Source organism: Tinamus guttatus, unplaced genomic scaffold, assembly GCF_059628265.1.
Source record: "Tinamus guttatus ecotype Peru unplaced genomic scaffold, ASM5962826v1 Tinamus_guttatus_pri_ptg000150l, whole genome shotgun sequence".
Taxonomy (NCBI): domain Eukaryota; kingdom Metazoa; phylum Chordata; class Aves; order Tinamiformes; family Tinamidae; genus Tinamus; species Tinamus guttatus.
This window is the reverse complement of record NW_028288684.1, coordinates 6,766,672-6,787,026: the sequence shown is the minus strand read 5'-3', so window position 1 is coordinate 6,787,026 and position 20,355 is coordinate 6,766,672. Positions and strand designations below refer to the sequence as shown.

The 20,355-nt window shown below is 38.0% G+C and overlaps 1 protein-coding gene and 1 long non-coding RNA gene across 2 annotated transcripts in view; both read right to left on the bottom strand.

Annotated features, from left to right (window-relative positions):
* Positions 1-20,355, bottom strand: part of LOC148595140 (uncharacterized) — a 249,493-nt gene that overhangs the window by 97,184 nt on the left and 131,954 nt on the right. The gene's annotated exons all lie outside the window — the stretch shown is intronic.
* FLT1 (fms related receptor tyrosine kinase 1) overlaps positions 1-20,355 on the bottom strand; it is a 106,846-nt gene that overhangs the window by 62,763 nt on the left and 23,728 nt on the right. The window contains exons 4-10 of the mRNA XM_088522211.1: positions 18,457-18,581; positions 12,816-12,978; positions 12,592-12,728; positions 10,903-11,077; positions 8,788-8,905; positions 6,660-6,829; positions 6,076-6,235 (exon numbers count right to left, since the gene is read on the bottom strand). Of these exons, the coding sequence (XP_088378337.1) occupies positions 6,076-6,235; positions 6,660-6,829; positions 8,788-8,905; positions 10,903-11,077; positions 12,592-12,728; positions 12,816-12,978; positions 18,457-18,581 (1,048 nt within the window). The remainder of the gene's footprint in view (positions 1-6,075; positions 6,236-6,659; positions 6,830-8,787; positions 8,906-10,902; positions 11,078-12,591; positions 12,729-12,815; positions 12,979-18,456; positions 18,582-20,355) is intronic.

Genomic DNA, 20,355 nt, shown 5'->3' with positions numbered 1-20,355 from the left:
GTGCCCTCCCAATACTGCAAGAACTGTCTGTTCCCTCCTAACCTGTTTCCTATTTTTTAACTGAGTATTTTTTTTGTGGGTAAGATCTTACCTCATATCTGTTCAAAGCCTTCTGCAAAGGAATAGGCGTAAAAGGAAAAAGGATGCTAACTAAAGTTTGTATATTTTTGTAAAAGGAGTACTCAGTCCAGTAATAGCCCTCCATTCATAGTCACACACACACAGTTTGATCCTTTGGCTTCCTCAGCCAAAAACACGGCTGTCCGTGCCCTGCACAGCTCGCACAGGAGCAGCTTTCTGGCTGCACGCCAAGGCATCCCACTGGCTCTGTTGTTCTCTTCCAGCATGCAGGGACCGGCTCACAACCCCGTCCAGTGCTGATGAACTGTCCTCACATCATGCACTCAATGTTTTGTGTGTTGGAATAAAGTGAGGAAAAGCCCAAGCGAACACATTCAGTGGTCTGGGTATCCCTGTATGTTCTTCCTAAAGAATGGGTGCCAGGCTGCCCCTAATGAAGCCAAGACACCAGCCTGCAAAGAGAACTAAAGAAAAAGAAACTAGGAGAAAAAAATGGTTACGAGAGACAACAAACAAACAAAAAAGATAGGAAAGTGAAGGTTAAAAATGTGATATTAAGCAGAACAACCCTGCTTTCTGGATGTTACCATATTCCTTGTGTTTTGGATTTGACAATGACTAATTTGAAAAATTACTTGGAAAACGTAATGCATTTTCTGCTAAAACTTTTTTCTGATAGACTTGGAAAATTTTGATTTACAGTGATCTGAAAACTAGCAATACTGAAATCTGAATACTTAAGCTTTTTCATCTAAGAGCCTAACAAAACTTTTGAAAACATTTACGATAAGCACAGTACATTCCATAGTGCATTTACTACATTACCTTGAGAGCAAACTGTACTAGGTGCACAATGTAATATACAGATGGTCAAACAAGCTTGGCAAATATGTAATGCCTGATCTATATGTAAGTAAAATATTAAAAATGGCCTTTTGCAACATACTGGTTGAGTACAAAGGTACTGTCCTCTTTCTTGAGCTTTATCTGTTTTCAGATCATCGAAGGTGTTCATGAACAAGCATTGGCTTTTGGCTCATAGCGGAGGATTGCAGTGTAGGATGAAAAGCTTCAGCAAATTGCTTATCCAGTCTGAGGTAATTCAGAAGCTATTTCAGTTTTCCAGTCTGAAGCCAAAAGAAATAGCTTCAAATTGCCTGTAGTCCACAGTGCCACAAAGCACAACCTCCACATTTTTAGAAAGACATGTGAGAAGTACAGGGCCTGATTCTTAGTTACGTTTATCTATTTTCACAACCTCAAACCATAAGAGAATAACTTTTTTTTATCTCATATGCACTTTACGTTACCAGATGCCTGCAAAAGGATTTTCTTGTAGTAGAGAATGGAAGGCACAAAGGCCACCAGCCAATGTCTTCAGCCAGTGTGAATTTAGAGCTGAGGATCTGGCCACATGTCAAATTAAACAAAGGCATTTCTGAACTACCTGTTTATTAATGGCATCTGACCTACTTTTACTAGCTCTAAGGACTCAGACTTCCCCTTCCCGAAAATAGAAGGTGGCATGGGGAACAAAAACAGTCGCTGTGGACAAACTAATGGGCATCAATGTTTGCAGACATCCACAATTAAATTTGGGTGGTTCAGTACATTTCTAATTAAGTACAATTAACATTTGTTCTTTACTTGTTAATTTTACATACCTCGCTGATGTTCCAAACCCAGTTTTCCCTGATAATCTATCCAAGCACATCCTAATGATCCTGCCTTTCAATGCTTTATTAATACACAGGCGTAAACAATACAGAAATGCAATTAGACTGCTATGCATACTTGGCCTGTTTCCTCTTTCACTGAAGCTGGTGTGAGCCCGTCTATGAACTCTCATGATAGTAGCATCAGACTTTGTATAGCTTTGCAGACGTTTCAAGGCAAATATTTAGTTCTTGCCTCACTGTGGTCCATGACACTCTCTTCCTCTCTCTGCAATGCTGAAGAGCCATTTCTACAGGAAACACTTGGCATGACCCTACCTTTACATTGTAGACTAGCCCGGGGAGGAAGTAATATTCCTTTCTTATCACTCTGTGTCAAGCCAGTAGCAATTTCTCTGAAGACAATGGATCTACACCAGAGCGTAACAAACTCTGTGGTTTCCTGAGATGAGGTCTCTGGCAGCAACACCCTGGTCCCTGCTACCCATTTTCGTCTTCAGGTTCTGTCTTCAACCCCTTCATTCCCATCTTGGTCTATCTCACACCAGATACCGAAGGTCTTGTTGGCACAGTGAAGGATGTGGGAACAAGTAAAAATGAAGTTGGAAGTGGGGGCAGAAATAATTTCAGGTGTCTTTATTACAAGAAGGATTCATATCCTGACAGTATAGCCTGGGGAACAGAGTGAAGTAGCAGGTTTTTCAATGACTATTTGTGTAGATATCTGCAATACTGGTGTATTTCTCTATGTCTCTCTCACATGCACATGCACACATTAAAAATAAGAGCCAAAACTCTCGAGACTGGTGTGATGGCAAGGTTATAAGTTATTAATTTCATACTCAGTTTGAGGCTAAATGCAACTGATAGATCAAGGAGAGAGAGAGAGGCAGTAGAGTTGGGAGAGTTGAAACACTCGGGATAAAATGTCAGTGTTGCATCTATTGGCTAATGAGTTCAACTTTGGTCAGAGCCTCATGGAGTTTTTTTTTTGATGGCAATCTGGGTCAAGAAATATTAATGTCAAGTAAGTTCCAGGGATGGAGACACTTGAAGCTCATGAGGTTTTAGGCAGGAGACTAGCCCTTCTGCCTTCAGAACCCACAGCAAACCTTGTTGCAACAGCAACAGGAACGCGTCACATGAACGCGTTGCACATGAACGTGAGACATGGAATGTAGACATATCCACTGCTTTTTCTGGAGTAAGCTGACACTGGATAAGAGCTCCTTAGAGAAAAATGGTAGTCTTTTAAGAAAGACTAATCTTTAATGCTTTTATTTTATTGTATTCTATTGGTATTCTCATTTGACTTCCACTGCCTTTTGTCTGAATAAGCTCTGAATAAGCTGTAGAGAGAAAAAAAAAAAAGGAATATTGCTTTTTCCCCCAGTTTTACTTTTGTGTGTTTACATGGTTTATGTGTCTTCTAGGATGAACATCATAAGATCATCCATCTTGTCTGGCTACGTAGCTAGAATCTAACAAAAGGTTGTTAAGAAGCAATAAAGTTTTTTGAGCAGGGCAATTTTAACAGAAGATAAAGAACAGAGAATTTTAATTATTTAATTTTTGGTCTCCATTTCAAAAAGACAAATTTGTTGTTCAACAACAAGGAAAACACTTGGCTGGCCTCCTATTTCAGCCTAAGCAACGTGCAGAGGAGAGTTATGTAAATTGATTATATTAATATCAAAGTATTAAAATATGTCTACATTTTCTTTAAGAGCAATAGAATCAACTGAGATATTTTTAGATTCCTGAAACAGAAATAATGCCTGGAACAGAAATTGAAAGAAACAGTCAGAGTACTCCCTGGTTTGCATTAAGGAACCGTAGTTTATGTTTCTTCAAAAATGAAAACATATGATTTTTGCTCTGTGAGTCATTCCCTTGCTTTCAGTGGTAATACTAAAGTCTTACAAAGTTAAGAGCATGTGTAAATCTTCGAGTGAACAGAAACATGCACAGAAAGGTCTTAGCTGCAAGAGCATCCTTCTATTCTGAATATGTGCAGTGTCCACTGGGACCATAATGCTTTGTCATTACTGTAATAGAGTGAGTGATTGTAACCTGCGTAGGTCTGTTGACTTAGGTGAAAATGTTTACATCTATGCATTTTAATTGGCATTGGGCAGTGCTCAGCACACATACAGCAATATTTTAGCTTTGGAAACCTAATTGCGGGCAGGTAAATCCAAAGAAAGGTCCTTAATGTAAAAATATTCTCCTTTGGGCCTGCTGCACAAGAAGCATCTGTTATTTAAGCAAGTGTCCCCTTATATCTCTCCTCAGTCCTTTTATGTGAAGGAAAGTATGGGCATTAACAGGTTCTCCAGTGAGAATACCTAAACTTGCACAGATGTCAGCATGAGCAAGCCATGCCAGCTGCCAGGCTAATCCACTTTGCTAGCTTCCTGGAGCAGGAGACAGGGAATAATTATTCAAGGATATCTGTCTTTATGTGATAGCTAATTGTTACCCTCTTTTCCCTCTAAAAAATTCAATTCATCCTATGCAAAGCATTATGAACTATATTCTCTGGACTCTACTTCTTCAACGAGCATTTAAAGGAGAAGGAAAGGGAAGGCGTTAAAAAGAATTGTAACAGAACAATTATGAAAGAAATTTAGAAGCAGATTTGGAAACAAGCTTATAACGGAACTCATGTTCAAATTGTTACATTTCTCTTTTGATCACCTATTAAAATACACTTCTAATGGCCATTTAATTAAGTCTACAGTGTAGCAGATATTAAACACCTGCCTGAGCATTTTAATCTCTGTTTCTCATGATATGGTCTTCTGTGTTGCAGAGCAGATCTGTGCTTGCTAACAGAGAGAAATATATGACAATGGAGGAGCACAGCTCCAATTCCCAAAGAAAAAGCAACAATTGGTTTATCAGCACTACACTGAGATTTCAATCCAGAGTTTGCATAAATGCATAAATACTCGGAAAAAAACCCTAAAGGGTCCAAATTTTTCTTATGTGCTTTTCACAGGACTTCTTTACTTAAAAGGCATTATGATTTCTTTCATCTTATATTTTACCTAGAAGCAAAAATTAATTATTACTTAGGAATTTTCAATTTGTGCTTCTGAAATGTAACAGATAGAGAAAATATTGACCTCATCTGCCCTTGAAACAGAGAATTCAGGTTATACCTATAATAGCAAAAGGAGAGATTGATAGTGCCACCTCTTGGTGAGAAGAACAGAGAAATCCATTGCCATTTGCATAACCCCCAAAAAGGCGTAATGAGAAAAAAAAATGTGGACTTCCAAGAAGTGCTGACCACTCTTCAACTGATCCCAAAAGCACTTATGAACATACTTAATTTGAAGAAACCTGTTTGCCCTATTAAATTCATTGGGGTTCTTGTATTTTTGCAGTTAAGCGTGTGCTTAAATGTTCAGGTGGACTGGCACTGAAACCTAATTTAATGATGGTGCCAAAGAAGCTAAGTCCTATGCAAAGTGACTAACTTCAATTGAAACTAAAGAAAGTTTTGTTCCTAAATTTTTATTAGGTTCTTAAATATCCTTAGAGTCCTGTGTTCCAAGCAGGTTGATATTTGAACCATCCACTAGCAGCTTAACATGAATTCTCTTGCTGGTATCAAGTATTAATTGTTAAGATTATGTCAGAATTCATGATTTGGGAAATGCTTTTGATGAGTCAACACGCACATTCACACATTTGCCATCATAAGAAACAAAGTTCCAAGGATGCCTTAAGTGCAGAAGAGTTAAGCGCCACGTCAACATCAAGCAAGTTTGTATGATGTCATTTATATTTTACCCTTTTGAAATATCATCCGGAGAGAACTGGGCACATTTGGTTTGGCCAGCATAGTCTATGAATCAGCAACATATCACCAGAAAGATCTGATGTTCATAATAGAAGAAAAAAAAAAAGTTTGAAACTATTTCTGTTGACGTTCCATAGAAAAAAAATCATGCACAGGGTAATCTCGTGATGACAACACCAGAAAGCATGTGTGCATGGTAAGGCATCTCTACATAGCTTCTCCCATAAAAATCAAAGTGCAATTATTGCCTCTGGACTTGCATGGATGAATAGAAGCAAACTTAAGTAACAGTAAAAAGCAGTAGCTCTGTCCTCCATTTTTAGATATTGGTACAGAAAAATATATATATTGCTGACATATTTTGCTTAAAAAAATACACTGATTAAGAATATACACGCTCTACTAATCAAACACTAGTTGTTCCAAGCTTTATTTCAGTAAAAAATAAATACTTAAGTGTAGTGATGGAAGACTTACTAAATACAAGTAATGAATATGTCCTACCTTGTTTTAGAATGGTTTTGTTTACAGGGATACCACATCCATGTGATTTTAGGCTGAGGAATACCATAAACAGTGCATGTCAGCACTTGATTGCTGCCCAATAAATATGGATTGGGATCAGGGAATGATGACACAGCATTTTCATATATCTGGGGTTTCACTGTAAGAGATTGAAATTGGAAAGAAATTAAAAGCAGTTCATTCCCAATGCAATGCATGATCCTGAAAATACTACATTCCTGCAGGGTGAGAAATCAGAAAAATCCCCAGCAGAATAGGGGAAAACAGCAGTACTAAAATGAGTCAGATGAACAGTTACTAACACATTCAAATCATCAGGAACAAGTATATGACCATGCAAGACAGCAACTCTTCTAATGAAAACCAGTACCCATCCACTGACTCCAAGATGGACTAGTCACTTCACACATAGAATCTAGTTTGGGGTTCACAAAAATCAGTGAGAAAATTCATAATTACTTGAACTGTGCAAGATCAAACATTCACTGAAAATCCAGCATTTACATACTTAGGAGGGAAGATACTACAAACTACCATATTTAGGGAACATACTATAAACTTACCATTTACTCTAAGAGTGACAGTAAGATTCTTGGACAAGTTCCACTGCCGTATGCTCAATATTATAGTGTAGTTCCCAGCATCTTCTTCAGCAACATCCTTGATGATTAATGAATAGTCTTTTATCATGTACCGGGCACATTTTTCAGCAGCAGGTAGCCCATCTTTTAGCCTGTTTAAAAGCAAAATTTTGAAAAACATTGCTTCTTAAACAGTCTGTGTCAATCCATTTCATAAAATTTCTCAATCTTTGGTAAAGGATCAAGTTTATGGTTTGAGATTCTGTTTACGAGAAGATTATCCTTCACTTACACAGATTGCTAATATTTATAAAGCACTTTGAAGGATATTATTTTTCATGTTAAAATTGATAGGAATCTGACAGGACTCCATAGTATTTGAGAGTTTATCAAAATTCATCTCTGAAGATTCCATTTTTCCATGCTCATGTCTCCATTTAGTCTATAAAAGAACCATTCTGGGTAAAAGTCATTTGTGCAAATAAAATTTGCATCATCTAATACTAACTATTTCTTTATGACCTCAGAATACAACCCAGGACAAAGTATTACAGTAGCCTAAGCACAGCTGTGATTTTAGGAAGAGGAAGAGTAAGTAGATTAGATAAGCATTTAAGAATCAGATATCCTGCTATCAAGTGGATGTTTTTAAAGATAACAGAAATCAACATAGAAAGTACTAGATGTTGCTCCCACACAGATTCCTGAATAAGCAGATTTTTTTTTTCAAAGTTCTTGTCAGTAGGTTGCTGTGTGAAGATTGGAGTGATATTAGTAGAAGAGTGCAACAGAGTTCTTCATTATTAAAACAGACTTAATTAAATGGATTCCATATTTTAGTAAATATTTACAGGAAAGTCTTACAGTCTTTACAGGAACACTAAAATTTGGTCTAAGCACTGTCAGAATGTTATACTGTATCTGGATTTCAAGAATCACAGAATGACTGGGGTTGGAAGGCACCTCTGGAGATTGTCTAGTCCAACCCCTGTTCAAGGCAGGATCACCTACAGCAGATTGCTTAGGGCTGTGTTGAGTCAGGCTTTGAATATCTTGTAGAATAGAGACTCCATAACCTCTATAGGCGAGTGGGTGTTTGTTTCTGGTGTTTAATGATCCTCACAGAAAAATATATATATATATCAAATATATATATATATATATAATCAAAAAAAAAACACACAAAAAATGTTTAAATGGAGTTTTCTCTATTTCAGAAGTTTTGGATCTGTATGTGTAGTCAAAAAGCCCAGACATTAAAGGAACAGAAAATGCTATATCGGTGGTGAACATCAGCTCCACTTTCTCCATCTAATTTTCCATGTGGAGCTGTAAATGCAAAGGAGATAGATAGTAAAACAAAACATAGTGTTTGGAGCAAAAATAAATTCTGGCTGAGAGTAATGTGAACTCTCACTGTTCATGTATGGTTTGTTTTCTTAATCAGTCTTGTCACACACCCTTTGTTAAAGTTCAATGAATTGAGCAAGAGCTATTGCTATTTAAAATGGTTTAAGCAACAACAAAAAAACACCCTTGAGATCATGAATAGATAACATTGTTTTATATAAAGGTGCTGGGGTTAATACCAAACGAAACTGTTTAAAAGATTCCTTAAATAATCTATTTGAGCCAAAGTGAAAGCTGTAGTCCCTAAAACCTGTGGATTGCCATATAATAAAGCCAGCTTCCATTGCTTTGCTAAAAGTAGACTGCTGTATGATTCTACTCAGCTGCTCTAAGAAAAGCCTTCTTATGACTCAGTGAGTAAAATACAAGCTCAGGTCTCATATCTGAGTCTGAGTGACATTTGCATCACTTTAGATCAGTTGGGAGATTTATCTATTCAGTGTTCACTGATTGCAAGAGGAGACATATCTGGGCTTTAAAGAATCTGGGATTCCTCTTCCCATTTGCAAAATGGAGATAATATTTTCATAAGTTGTTAAAACTGAGGAAGACCCTTACAGGTCCAATAAAACTACACAACATTAGCGCCAACTGTTGTCAGTTGAGGAATTTTACTGAGTGAATAGTTTACCAAGGTATTATTTTTCTTTTAAGAAGAGGTCCTGTGTGAAAGTACATGTGGAAGTAACTGTTATCGTACCATAAAACCTCTGGTGAGGGAAATGCCTTCACTTTCACTGACAAACGATAGGATTTTCTTCCAGCTACAGCCTCCAGCGCAGTTTTTCTTCGATGTTTCAAATTAATGAACATTTTGTCTTAAAGAAATAAAAGAAAAAGAGAGTATCTATATTATTGATTTCCAGCCTGTAAAACGAATTGTAATGCTAAGAAGAACAGGAATGTAAGTAAAAATTTAATGTTAATTAAACATCCTTATTAATCCCAGTAGTCACACAACAGCAAGAATATAACCGAAATTCCTAGAGATCTATCAACTGTAAAAGTTCACCACAAATGGGCAAGACAGAGCTCCCAGGCCATACACCTGTCCACAGAAGATACACTCTATACAAAGCTTGTTTGGGTCAAAAAAAAAGGCACCAGTTTCAATGCAAATGCGCATACCTGAGCTAAGCTGGTATGTAGTATGTGGGAAGCTGAACTAGGTGAACAGAGAACCCTTTTCCCCTTAAAAGCCAAGAATCAATGAACGTTTCAAAAGAAAGTATTCTGCCCAAGGGGATTTGAGTTGTCTTCAGAGAAACAGTGAAAAAAAAGGAGATTTTTTCTGTATCATTGGTGAACAGCTGTTTCAAACAAACAAATCTTCATCACTTCATTGCAACAATCTCAACCTGTGGGAATTCGTTCTTTTTCCAGTTGTACTGCCCCGTATTTCAAACTCGCTGGCAAGTTGTCTGATTTCATTAGAGGCAATACAACATAATATTTGTACAATACATTGGAAAACCTCCTTCTTTTTTTTTTTTTTTTTCTGGAAAGCACTTGCAGAAAGTAAAAACACTCAAAAGACAAAAATTTGTTTGGGTGTCCTTTCACAGTACCTAGAGCGCAATATTTAATTGTATTATGGACTGCATATGGATTTTTGATATCCATTAAATAAGTGCAATATTTAATTGAATTTTGGCATATATTGAAAATAGCATGCACAAGACAGCTCATCAGTTTAATTCCATGAGTCATTTACACCATTTACAACCCTGATGCTGAAAACCTTTATTCACATAAGAGTCTCTCTTATGTATCTATGGGTATCTCATAGATTGTTGCGATCATGTGAATAAAATTTTACAGGTAACTTTGATTGTAAATTTAATTTTAACATCTGGTTCTGATGGCTTCAAGCTTATTTATTGGAAATTATAAGAAGTGAATATCAGATTCGTCCTGCACTCTAAGTGACTTAGAAGATTAGAATATAGCAAATTAACTGAAAGTCTCCTTAGCAAATACTATCAGCTGGTGCTTAGCCCACACTTTCAGATGAGAGAAAGATGGTAAAATTCACCAAACACCTGGAAAAAAAATCAATATTCTGACTGTGAGCCATCTGTCACCTACAAACTCCTTTTTGTCATTAACACCAATGAAGCTCCGAGGATCCTGAATCATCCTAATTGCAGCAGGATGCCACAAAGGACATGGTTTCTCATAGACAGCCAATGCAATAAGCTTGAAATAATACCAGAAGTCTCTAGATCTTATGGATTTCCAGATACAGAAGCCCAAGCAGACTGCAGGGAACTATTTTAAGCCTCCTGCGGTAAAATCACCATAGTGAGTTGCAATATCTTGTGATTGTTTCCATTTTTTAACAGTGTAGGAGGTATGAACTCCATGTAGAGTTGTGCATCTATGTCTCCATGTTTCATATGGGACAATAAGGAATGAACAAAGAGGAATGTTCGTGCATCTGCTCCTTCAAAAAAATGTGATTATTCAAGATAGGGAATAAAGCCTGCAGAAGAAAAGCTGAGATTCTTATATTTAAATTAACCTTGTGTATATTTATTTGGGAAATGTGGTTTAACTTATTGCTTCTGCCAGAACTGAGTACAGGGTCATCACAGTACTTGGCAGACAGAAGTGATCCAACTGTTCATTAACAAGTCGAGTGCCAACAAGAAAAAGCAATCATGAAAAAAGGCACATATTCTCTGTAGTCTCTCACCTTCTTCTACCAAGACTAGCGTGCTATAAATCCACTTCCAATTTGTGTCAAGATATAAAAATACTGTCTGACTGAATTTTGCGTCTACAAATAGTACAAATACAAAGTATTTCTTACCATAAACAAGGACTGTTGTGTTAACAGATTTGATTGATGGCCCACTCTTCACGTGGCAGGTATACTGGCCTCTATCAATATCACGCACCCTTTCGACAATGAGAATACTATAGAAACTATTGGCTTCTGTATTCTTCTGGTCAATACGCTGGGTTATAGAACCTCTCTTCCTTGCCTATAAAAACAAACAAGAAAGAGTTCAGTCAAATCGGCTATCATGATCATTAGGACATGTCTTTTCCTCTACTGCTTCCAACCCTTAAAAAAGTTCAGGTCTTGCTGTGCAGTGCAGACATGCAAAAGAAGCCTAACATTTCCAAAGGGTCAACCAACAATAAAAACTAATGTTATATAGGGCAATTCATTCTTACTTTAATCCAAGATGGAATGGTATCCAACTAGTTCTTCCCAGATAAAGGTCATCCCTTCCAAATGGTCTATCATACCAGCAAGCCCAGCTGCCCCATTCCTCCAGCTTCAGCATCCCTCAGGAAACCCCAGAGCCACCATGTCCAGGGAAATACGTAGTTTGGTGCTTGGATTCAGTGTCCATAGACAGCAGACATGTAGAAGATGAGTGCATTAACACAAGAAGGAGAGAATTCTGGAAACACTACGGACGGAAAAGTGACTAGATTTGGCAGGAGCATAGCAGGGTGGAACTGAAGATAATGTGAGCCTGAGGAGTTATTTCCTGCAACTCCCCCTCAGCCTTTGGCCTCAAAGTTTATTTAACCCAGGACATTGTTGTTATGTTATAAACATTGAGCACCCTTCAGTTGCCATCCAAATAAAAACAAAGCAGAGTTTCACAAGTGTGGGCTTGGTAAGGCAATAACGACAAAATATATTTGGAGCATTTCTTGTTGCTAAGTTGTTTATTTCTGATGTGAGAAAAATGCCAGGGAAAATGGTTACAGCATGAAAGAAGTGATTGAATTAATCTTTCCTATATAATGTAATCAAAATTTTAGCTTGTGATTAGGCACAATGAGTGACATAATAAACGATCTTGACTTGAATCACCAGCATAAATCAAGCTGACATGAAAGGAATGGGAGTTGTAAACCCTAAACTAATGTCAAATTTCTTATCAGCTTTACATGGACTCTCTGGCAGTTATTCTGTAAGTGACAAATATTTATGAGGATGCTCCCAATGTGAGGGGAGGAGAAGCACATTCAAGATCATTCCTGTAGTTGTCAAAACAAGAGGACTGTTCATGTGACACTTAACAAATGAGATTTTGGCTAGCTAAACCAAAATATCTTTTCTAAACATGCTTGAGATGGGTGCCTGACTGTCTGCCAGTCTTTCAGATGAATGTGTTGAGAAAGACAGCTTTGCTGAAAACTTCTTTTTGTCACAAGAGAGAGCTCCTGCCTGGACCTGGGTGATAAATTCCCTATTGTTTCACTGGGTGTCAAAGAAACTCCCAAGGATGAATCAAGCCTAGGGTTCACTTGCAATTATTCAGTATACCAGAATACATTGTGTAAACGTGTTTACTTGTTCAATTAAGCACACAAAAAAAGAAAAGAAGACATAAAACGACATGGCAGCAAGGGTCACAACTGTGGAATGCAAGCCATGGCAAGTATTTTGAGAAAAAATTCCTCCTGGGGTGCTCAAGAGCACAATGGACAGGAACCCCCCCCAGGATTTCTTCATTTCAATCCCAGCACTCACCTCTCCGGGATAAGTCCATGTCATCTGCACTCTCGTGTTCCAGGCTGCAGTGACAGTGCAATTAATCACCAGGCTGTCTCCTTTGAGCAACTTGACAAGTCGTGGGGTGCTTAACTGGACATCAAAAATTGTGTTGGCTGGATGTCATGAAGAGAAAGAAAAATGAGTATCTTCACCCTAGCAGGGTCCTTTCTGATTGTCAGGGACTGGAGAATGCTACTCACTTTCTCGGTGTGTTAGATACTTCGTACTATACTTGTGTCCCCCAAGAGTTGTCTCACAGCTCAGGAGCCCTATGAATTTGTACGTTGCCTTAGGTATCCTGAAACCTTTCATGTTGTCCCAGATGATTGTCTTGCCATCAGGAATTAGAGTTTCTCGTGGAATCTGAAAGGGGTAAACAAACAAAATAAATAAATAAAAAAACTTCATGCCCCTCTCTAAACAAAACAGTCTAAAAAAGGAATGAAAAAGAATTGAAAAAAAAAGCCAGTCAAAGTGGAAAGGATCACATTTAATTACGCAGATTTGTCAAGTCACATTTTTATCACAAAAGAGAATAAAAACTTGGGTGAAGAATATGAATGTTTTATTTGTTTCCAAGATTTCATTATTTATAGCAGGATGTAATTTATGACACAATAGATTGACACTATCATTAGTCTCAGTGCTTAGGCTGCTATTCCTCTTAGCTTCCAGTTGGCAGCTAAAATGCTTGTCTCAGAAAACCTTTGCAATTAAGTATCCTGAGAAACAAATACACATTTTTCAATGGAGGTGACAAATGGACTCAATTTGACATCATTTTGTGCCTTTAACAATTCCTGCCCAGATTAAACTTGATGCTTCTCTTGTTTTAGTGGTCTGAAGAACTAGTCTGATAAAAATAAATAAATATTTATGGAAAGGAAAGGAAAGGAAAGGAAAGGAAAGGAAAGGAAAAGAAAGGAAAGGAAAGGAAAGGAAAGGAAAGGAAAGGAAAGGAAAGGAAAGGAAAGGAAAGGAAAGGAAAGGAAAGGAAAGGAAAGGAAAGGAAAGGAAAGGAAAGGAAAGGAAAGGAAAGGAAAGGAAAGGAAAGGAAAGGAAAGGAAAGGAAAGGAAAGGAAAGGAAAGGAAAGGAAAGGAAAGGAAAGGAAAGGAAAGGAAAGGAAAGGAACACTTATTCTAAAGCTGACAAGTCACAGTGCACAAACATCTTAAAGCCATTGTATTTGATGTAAAGTACAAATGATTAATCCACAAGAGTTCTTTGGGCATTTTTATTGAGAACCTGAATGAAGAAAGTTACACTGACTAAAGTCTTTGAACAGATTCCTTGAAATACTTTTTATACATCACATTTGCAGAGGGAAAGTGCTCAGTACATTTTAAAATAGGCACTTCTACTTTCCTCTGAAGTTGAGGACCCAACAACATAAAGCTGTGAGATATTTCTAAAACTTAACATCTGAAACCCAGCACAGATTAAAATATTGCCATATGAGCTCAATCATTCCCCTTGCCTGCAGTACGAGTAATAATCTATGCCAGCATCCTTTGGATTTTAAGCCTATTTTAATATTTTACTAAAGAACTTGAAAAGGCAAAGCATGACACATGCATTGAGGTTAAGGAACACCTCTTGTTTGTACGTCAACCCTCTTTTGTCATTATGCAGCCTTATTGACATAACAAATACGGCTGCTAGAAGGGCATGGAGTTCAAGCAAAAACCATGATTATAGAGCCTGGCTGTGACTCTGCTTTTGTGAAAAAAAGATATATATATATATATATATATAATGAAAGCAGCATATGTTTTAAGACTGCGTACAGCTGAGTTTTGTTAAATTAGTGCCCTAAGCAGTGCCCTGGCATTTGTACTCACTTCCATGCCTAGGTCAGCTAGCCCTCTTGAACCATTGCCTCTCTCTGTGTGCTCCCAGTCTCACTATGAAGCCTTCATCCTTTTCTTCCCTTTTCTTTGAGCTCGTATGCTGGCCAGCCCACTCCTTCCTACCGGCAGGCTCTGATGGGTGTTTGCCAGCGGCTGGCTGGGGGAAGCGCGACCGCCCAGCACCTTCCTGCATGGCACACCTCTCGCAAGCACGGCATCCTCCGCACTGCCGGCACCGCACATGTGGGAGCTGCCCTTGAGACCACCCCCGCTCATCCCATGCCATTTCCTCCAACAGAAACACACGACGAATCAAATGGACTATGATTACAGTGAGCACAAAAGCGGTGCAGGAGAATTCCTTATCTTTACAACAGCTGATAAGAAGCTATAATAAGCATGTAAATCACAGGGGAGGTGTGTGTTACACACACACAAGAAATAGCCCATTGCACTATAGCTGGCTGGCTACCATTCAACAGTGCCTTGGACGTTAAGAGCGCTGTTGCCATTCCTGTTTCTAAATAAAGCAAATATCTGTGGTTTGTTTAGCTCGTTCACAGTTACGCTTTCTAGACTTTCAGATGGAATTATCCTCTGCTGCTTTGGTAGAAACCAAACTGTTTCAGCAGTGATGGAAAACCTCTATAGGTTTTCAGGTACACCACAAAGAGCAAGTCAAATCAGATCCTCCATAGACTGACATTTTTAGGGAAGACACTCACTTCACATTCATTGGTTCATCGACCAGTTACAGAATTTGTGTTACCCAAGCCTCAGAAATGGGAAAGTAACAAGAACACTCAAGAAGTGTTTGGATCTTTGAAATAAAGTGCTTACAAAGATGATCTATTAAAGTGCTGAAATATGATCAGTTGTCTCTTCATCCAATAGATCTTTCTGTCCTGGAGGTAAATCTTTACATGCAAAATTCACCCACCTGACACTTCTGGAGGTGTGCATGATGATGCACACAAAAGCAGAAAGGGACACATTGGTTACTGCTAAGGAAAACTTTGGAAAGCTGAGGTCTGTGACTAGCAAAAGACACCGTGTGACATGGTTAGTCTCTGTTTACATGAGTGGAAGAAAGACCAAGATACTGTAACAAGCCCCTTTCATGGAGTAGAAATATCAGGATTTTCTCTCAAAGAACAAGTTCAACAGCACGCTCTCATCCCTAAGACCCGTCACAGCTCAGACTTCTTTGCTTATTTGTTTTTCCTTGTCATCTTGGTCCTGCTTCAGGCTCCTCTCATCTGCCAGTCCCACTGGTTCAGGTGGTCTGTCTCCCACTCTTAGAAAAGCATAATTTCTTTGCTCTGCCCTGAGCAGACAGACCCTAGCTTCGGGCTACCCTAGAACATTTTAACCAAGGGACATTAAGATAGTGCTATCATAAGGTTTTGAAAATATATATATATAGTCAATAGTATATAGCCAAGGTACGGTTTCCCACATCTCCAAAGAGAGATTGTATACAAAAACCAGCTGAAAGTATTGTAAAAATGAATTTATTGTAAAAAAACAAACATACAAAAACATTTTACAAAACATAGAGTTTTGTATGCTTGTCTTTTTTCCATATCTTCCCTTCCATCAGTTTGAGAAGGATAGTGTGGCACTATTAAGAATTCAGACCTTTGCCTTATTTGCCTCTGTTCCTGAGAAGGTCAGAGTTGATTTTTGGCAGAGAAGCTGAAAGAAGAGCAAATAAAGGGACCAAACCATCAGATCACAAGGTGAGGCTTTCACAGGTGGGCAAGACAAAAGCAGAGGAAGAAGCAAGGGAAGTGCATACTTCGGTCATGATAAATTCTATCTTATTTTAGGGATTGAAAATGAGGTTGCCAAAAAAAATGTTCGTAAAAGTGACCATTTTAAGGGGTCTGGATATCTGTCTGGATGAAGCATTTCAATGGATTGGCGTTCTCTACAGCGTAGTTTCTACATTCAGTCAGAACAACACAATATCGCAAAAGGACTGACTAAACTAAAGATTCTGTTTTAGTCATAAAATCTGTAGTGTTGAACATGGATAATAAACCTTCCTGATACTGATCCACTAAAAGTATGAAGTAGCACTACATGGGAACAAAATGCTGTAGGCGGTGTTCACGTGACTTTAGCAAATGAGCTCTTTCAGAAGGGAGAGATTTCAGAAATTATTCCATATTTTGACTTCCTGGCAACACCAAACGAGGAATCTAATGACTCTATTGCTGGGGGTGGTTTTCCAGCTTGAGATTGCATGATGGGGGCACCGACTTCTTCCTTTATTGCTAAATGGAAAACATGGGATAGTTTTTTGCCAATTCTCCAGAAGTAGTGTGCCTGCAGCTGTGAAACGCATTTAACACATCTCTTAGTTGATCAGTGAGCAAAAAAAATGCTGGAATCTTCATACATGGATGTCACAGCTTGATAAATAAAGTAAGATACGATATAATGCATTGTAGTTTAGATACTTCAGGAAATTCTGGAATGGATTAGGGAACACATTTATTTTTCCTGGAAGGCAAAGCATATAAGCAACCAATCCTTTCTGTTAAGCATTGTCTCCACGCTCTCTTTCTCCTTCCCAAAGCATTACATCTGTTTTTGATGGTATAAAGACACATGCATTTACACCCTATCACCAAACTGAATGCAAACTGATATAAAAAAAGAGAGCAGATATGACACAACCTCCTCCAAATAAGGAGGAGAATTTTATTATGTTTATTAAGAATGAAGTCTGACAAGAATTTTCTCAGGAGTTTAATGTGTTGAGATTTCAGAGGCATTTCAGAGATTTTTAACACTGAAATACCCAAATAAGATCCCACTTTGCAATATATACTATATAAAATGTAAACCAAACCTCACTTACTTTTGTTTCTATAGTCACAGAATCTTTGACACCATCTGCCTGTAGGTCCATATATCAATGGAAAGCTCTGTGTGTGTGCATGCACACATATATAAACATTCTAGGTTATAATTTTGTCTGCATTTAGATTTCATTCATGTGAGTTAACAGTTGGAAACCAAAAGGCAAAACCAGTACCAATATCAGCAAGCAGCACCATATAAAATTTGTAAAATTCTAAGTCTCATTAAAACACACGATTGAAACTTTGGCTGGCATACATCTCTGTAATCAAAGAAGTATCAAAGACTTATACTGATCTAGATAAGCATTTTATAGTGACATTGCCTGTCTGTTGCCTGTTATTCTATAGAAAGACAAATTTCTCTTTCTAGTAACAATGCTAAACACTTACACTGTTATATGCCGGACTTGCTTCATTTTGAAACAGTAACTGGTACTTCTACCTAATTTTTGAGCCAAATAAAAAGAGCTTTAAGAAAGAAGCCAAATTCCCTACACCTAAGACTTTAATACGTATATATATGTCAATTAGGTCCCTTGCGAATTATATATATGGAAAAGAAGGAAATGGTTTCCCACATGAAAGCATCTAGAATTTCTAAAACTGCCCAAAAGAGAAAAGAGAAGCCACCACAGCCTGATGATCAGTGCACTTGTACAGAAAAGGAAACAGCAGAGCTGCTGGTTGGACTGAGGTAGGATAAAGGTTTGAAGAAATGTCTTGTACCATCCCAGAAGATCTCCAGGCCCTGTACTTTCTTACTTCTAAAGAACAGGAAAAGAGGAAAGGGAAGGAAGGGTTGTGAGAAAGGTGGGAGCACATCTCATTTCCTAAAAAGAAAATCCCTTCTGAAGCTTGAGAAATCTTTCTCAGCAAAACTTTAATAAAGTGGTGCGAGACATTCAAAGTACAGTTCTGATGGGGCTCTTCTCTCAGATATCAGACCAACCTCCCCACCCCTAACAGTTGCACGCTGACACCTAGAATTTCAATTTAAAAACTGCTCAGTTGTTGAAATATTTCAAAAGCATTAAACTGAGTTGCAAACAACAGAACTATGCAGCAGTCCTTTTTAAAAATACGGCCCTTTCAGAGTATACTTGGCTTAAGGTACCTTTTTCAAAGTAACATCAATGTTCGGTGCTGTGACTCTGCATGGAATGATCATTTCTCTTCCCACGGTCATGTGTATTATTTTAGGTATGTCACTGTGCATCTCTACAAACGGACTGCCTGTATCTGCAGAGGGAAGACAGAAATAAAAGGTTAGTATCTGAAATGTTAATATATGGGAAATATAACCACAGATGCATCCTTGAAGGAACTGATTCACTTTGTTCATAATGATAGCTGGAGAAAGTTCTCAGATTATGCTTTTATTTACTTTTAAATAAACAAGTTCCATACAACATTATGGAGTGTTTAAAAATACATTTGGCACTCATTTATTACCAATAGCTGTGCATTGATATCTCCTTTAAGACAGAGGCAAGTTAAAGGATATTTTTTCCTGTTACATCATGTTCTTTACTGCTGGGAGTGAAGCAGTTTCTTGTTATAGGCCATTTCTATTCTATTATCATCATGAGAAGCAATTAGATGGGATGTGAGCTGAAAATCACTATTCAAGAAATCCCTTGCACAAGGCATGCTCCTGCTCCCTTCAAGGAAATCAGTGGGAAATTTAATTATAACTTCACCAGGAGAAGTATCCTACCACAATTATCCAGCCACACTTGCAGCTACCTACTCTCAGCATACAGAGTAGCAAGAGTTAATTTAATTATCACTCCTCTTCCCACTACCACAATACCTATTGCCTCCTTTGTAAGGGACAAGGTAAATGAAAATGCCAGGAAAACATTTATTTCATTCAACTCAATAACCAAAGCTTGACAGAGTCATTTGGTGTCCCTTGAACAATCGCTTTAACAAAGGGCATTGTCCTAAATGGCTTGCGCTGGGACCAGGGGACATCGCTGAGACCAAGGGACATTGCTGCTGCTATTGTTTGTACCCCTTAACAAAGAGAAGCTCGGCCGCTGGCTGACTCCAAATCTTCTTTGCAGGTGTTCAGATCTGACAGTTTAGTTTGCCTCACAGTGCAGCCAACCTGCCTCAAAACTCAAATAGGATATTGACTTTTTAACTTTAAAATAGTAGAACGTTTTATGCTTTGCTTAACTTCAGTCCAATGTATTCTTTTTTCAGGTAAATCCTAATATTCCCAATCAGTCAATATCTTACAAGTAGTAACAGGATTCTTTCTCAGAAAATAAATCAAGAAAAGAAAATGAGAATAGACCATTTCTGAAAATTTAAATTGGAATACTCTGCTGAAATGTTCTGCTTTCAGACTTCTGTGCATTGATCTATTTTGGCTGATGTAGTTCTTTAAATACATTGCTTTCCTTTCTCTTTCAAAAGCAGGAGCTGCACCTCCCAGTGTCATAGAATTATCTTGCCCTTAAGATCTTCTCTTCTTATATGCAAAAATGTTTTCATTTGAGATATTAAATAGGAAGAGAAGCAAATTCGGCTATAATTTATATTGGTGTCTGATTAAATTATTGCACAGTATCTGAAATGAAAGACTATCCCAATACTTTAATAATAGGTGTTAAATGTCCACTGAGATAGCAAAAGGAACTTATGAGTAATAGAGGATGCCTATGTAATAAAAATACCCTAAGGACTTGTTAGTCTAACATTTCCTTTGCAGTGTGATTCAAAGAAAGACCAAGAATGAACCTGTTTGTAGCACGACAGAAAGAACCTTTTTTGTTTTCCAGGGGCTGCAGCCATGGAAGAGGTCACCTGCCCTTTAACATCCCCAGACAAGTGAATTTACTGTTCCCTAAAGACTCGTTCGTCTTTGTCACAAAATTAAGAGCTCCTGCCCAAAACCAGCAAGCTTTGCAAAGTAGTTTCCTGTATCATAATCTGCAGATCGTTACAAGTGTGAGGAAGAGCTGCTCTGGAGATTACCGGAGCCGTCTGCAGACACAGTGTC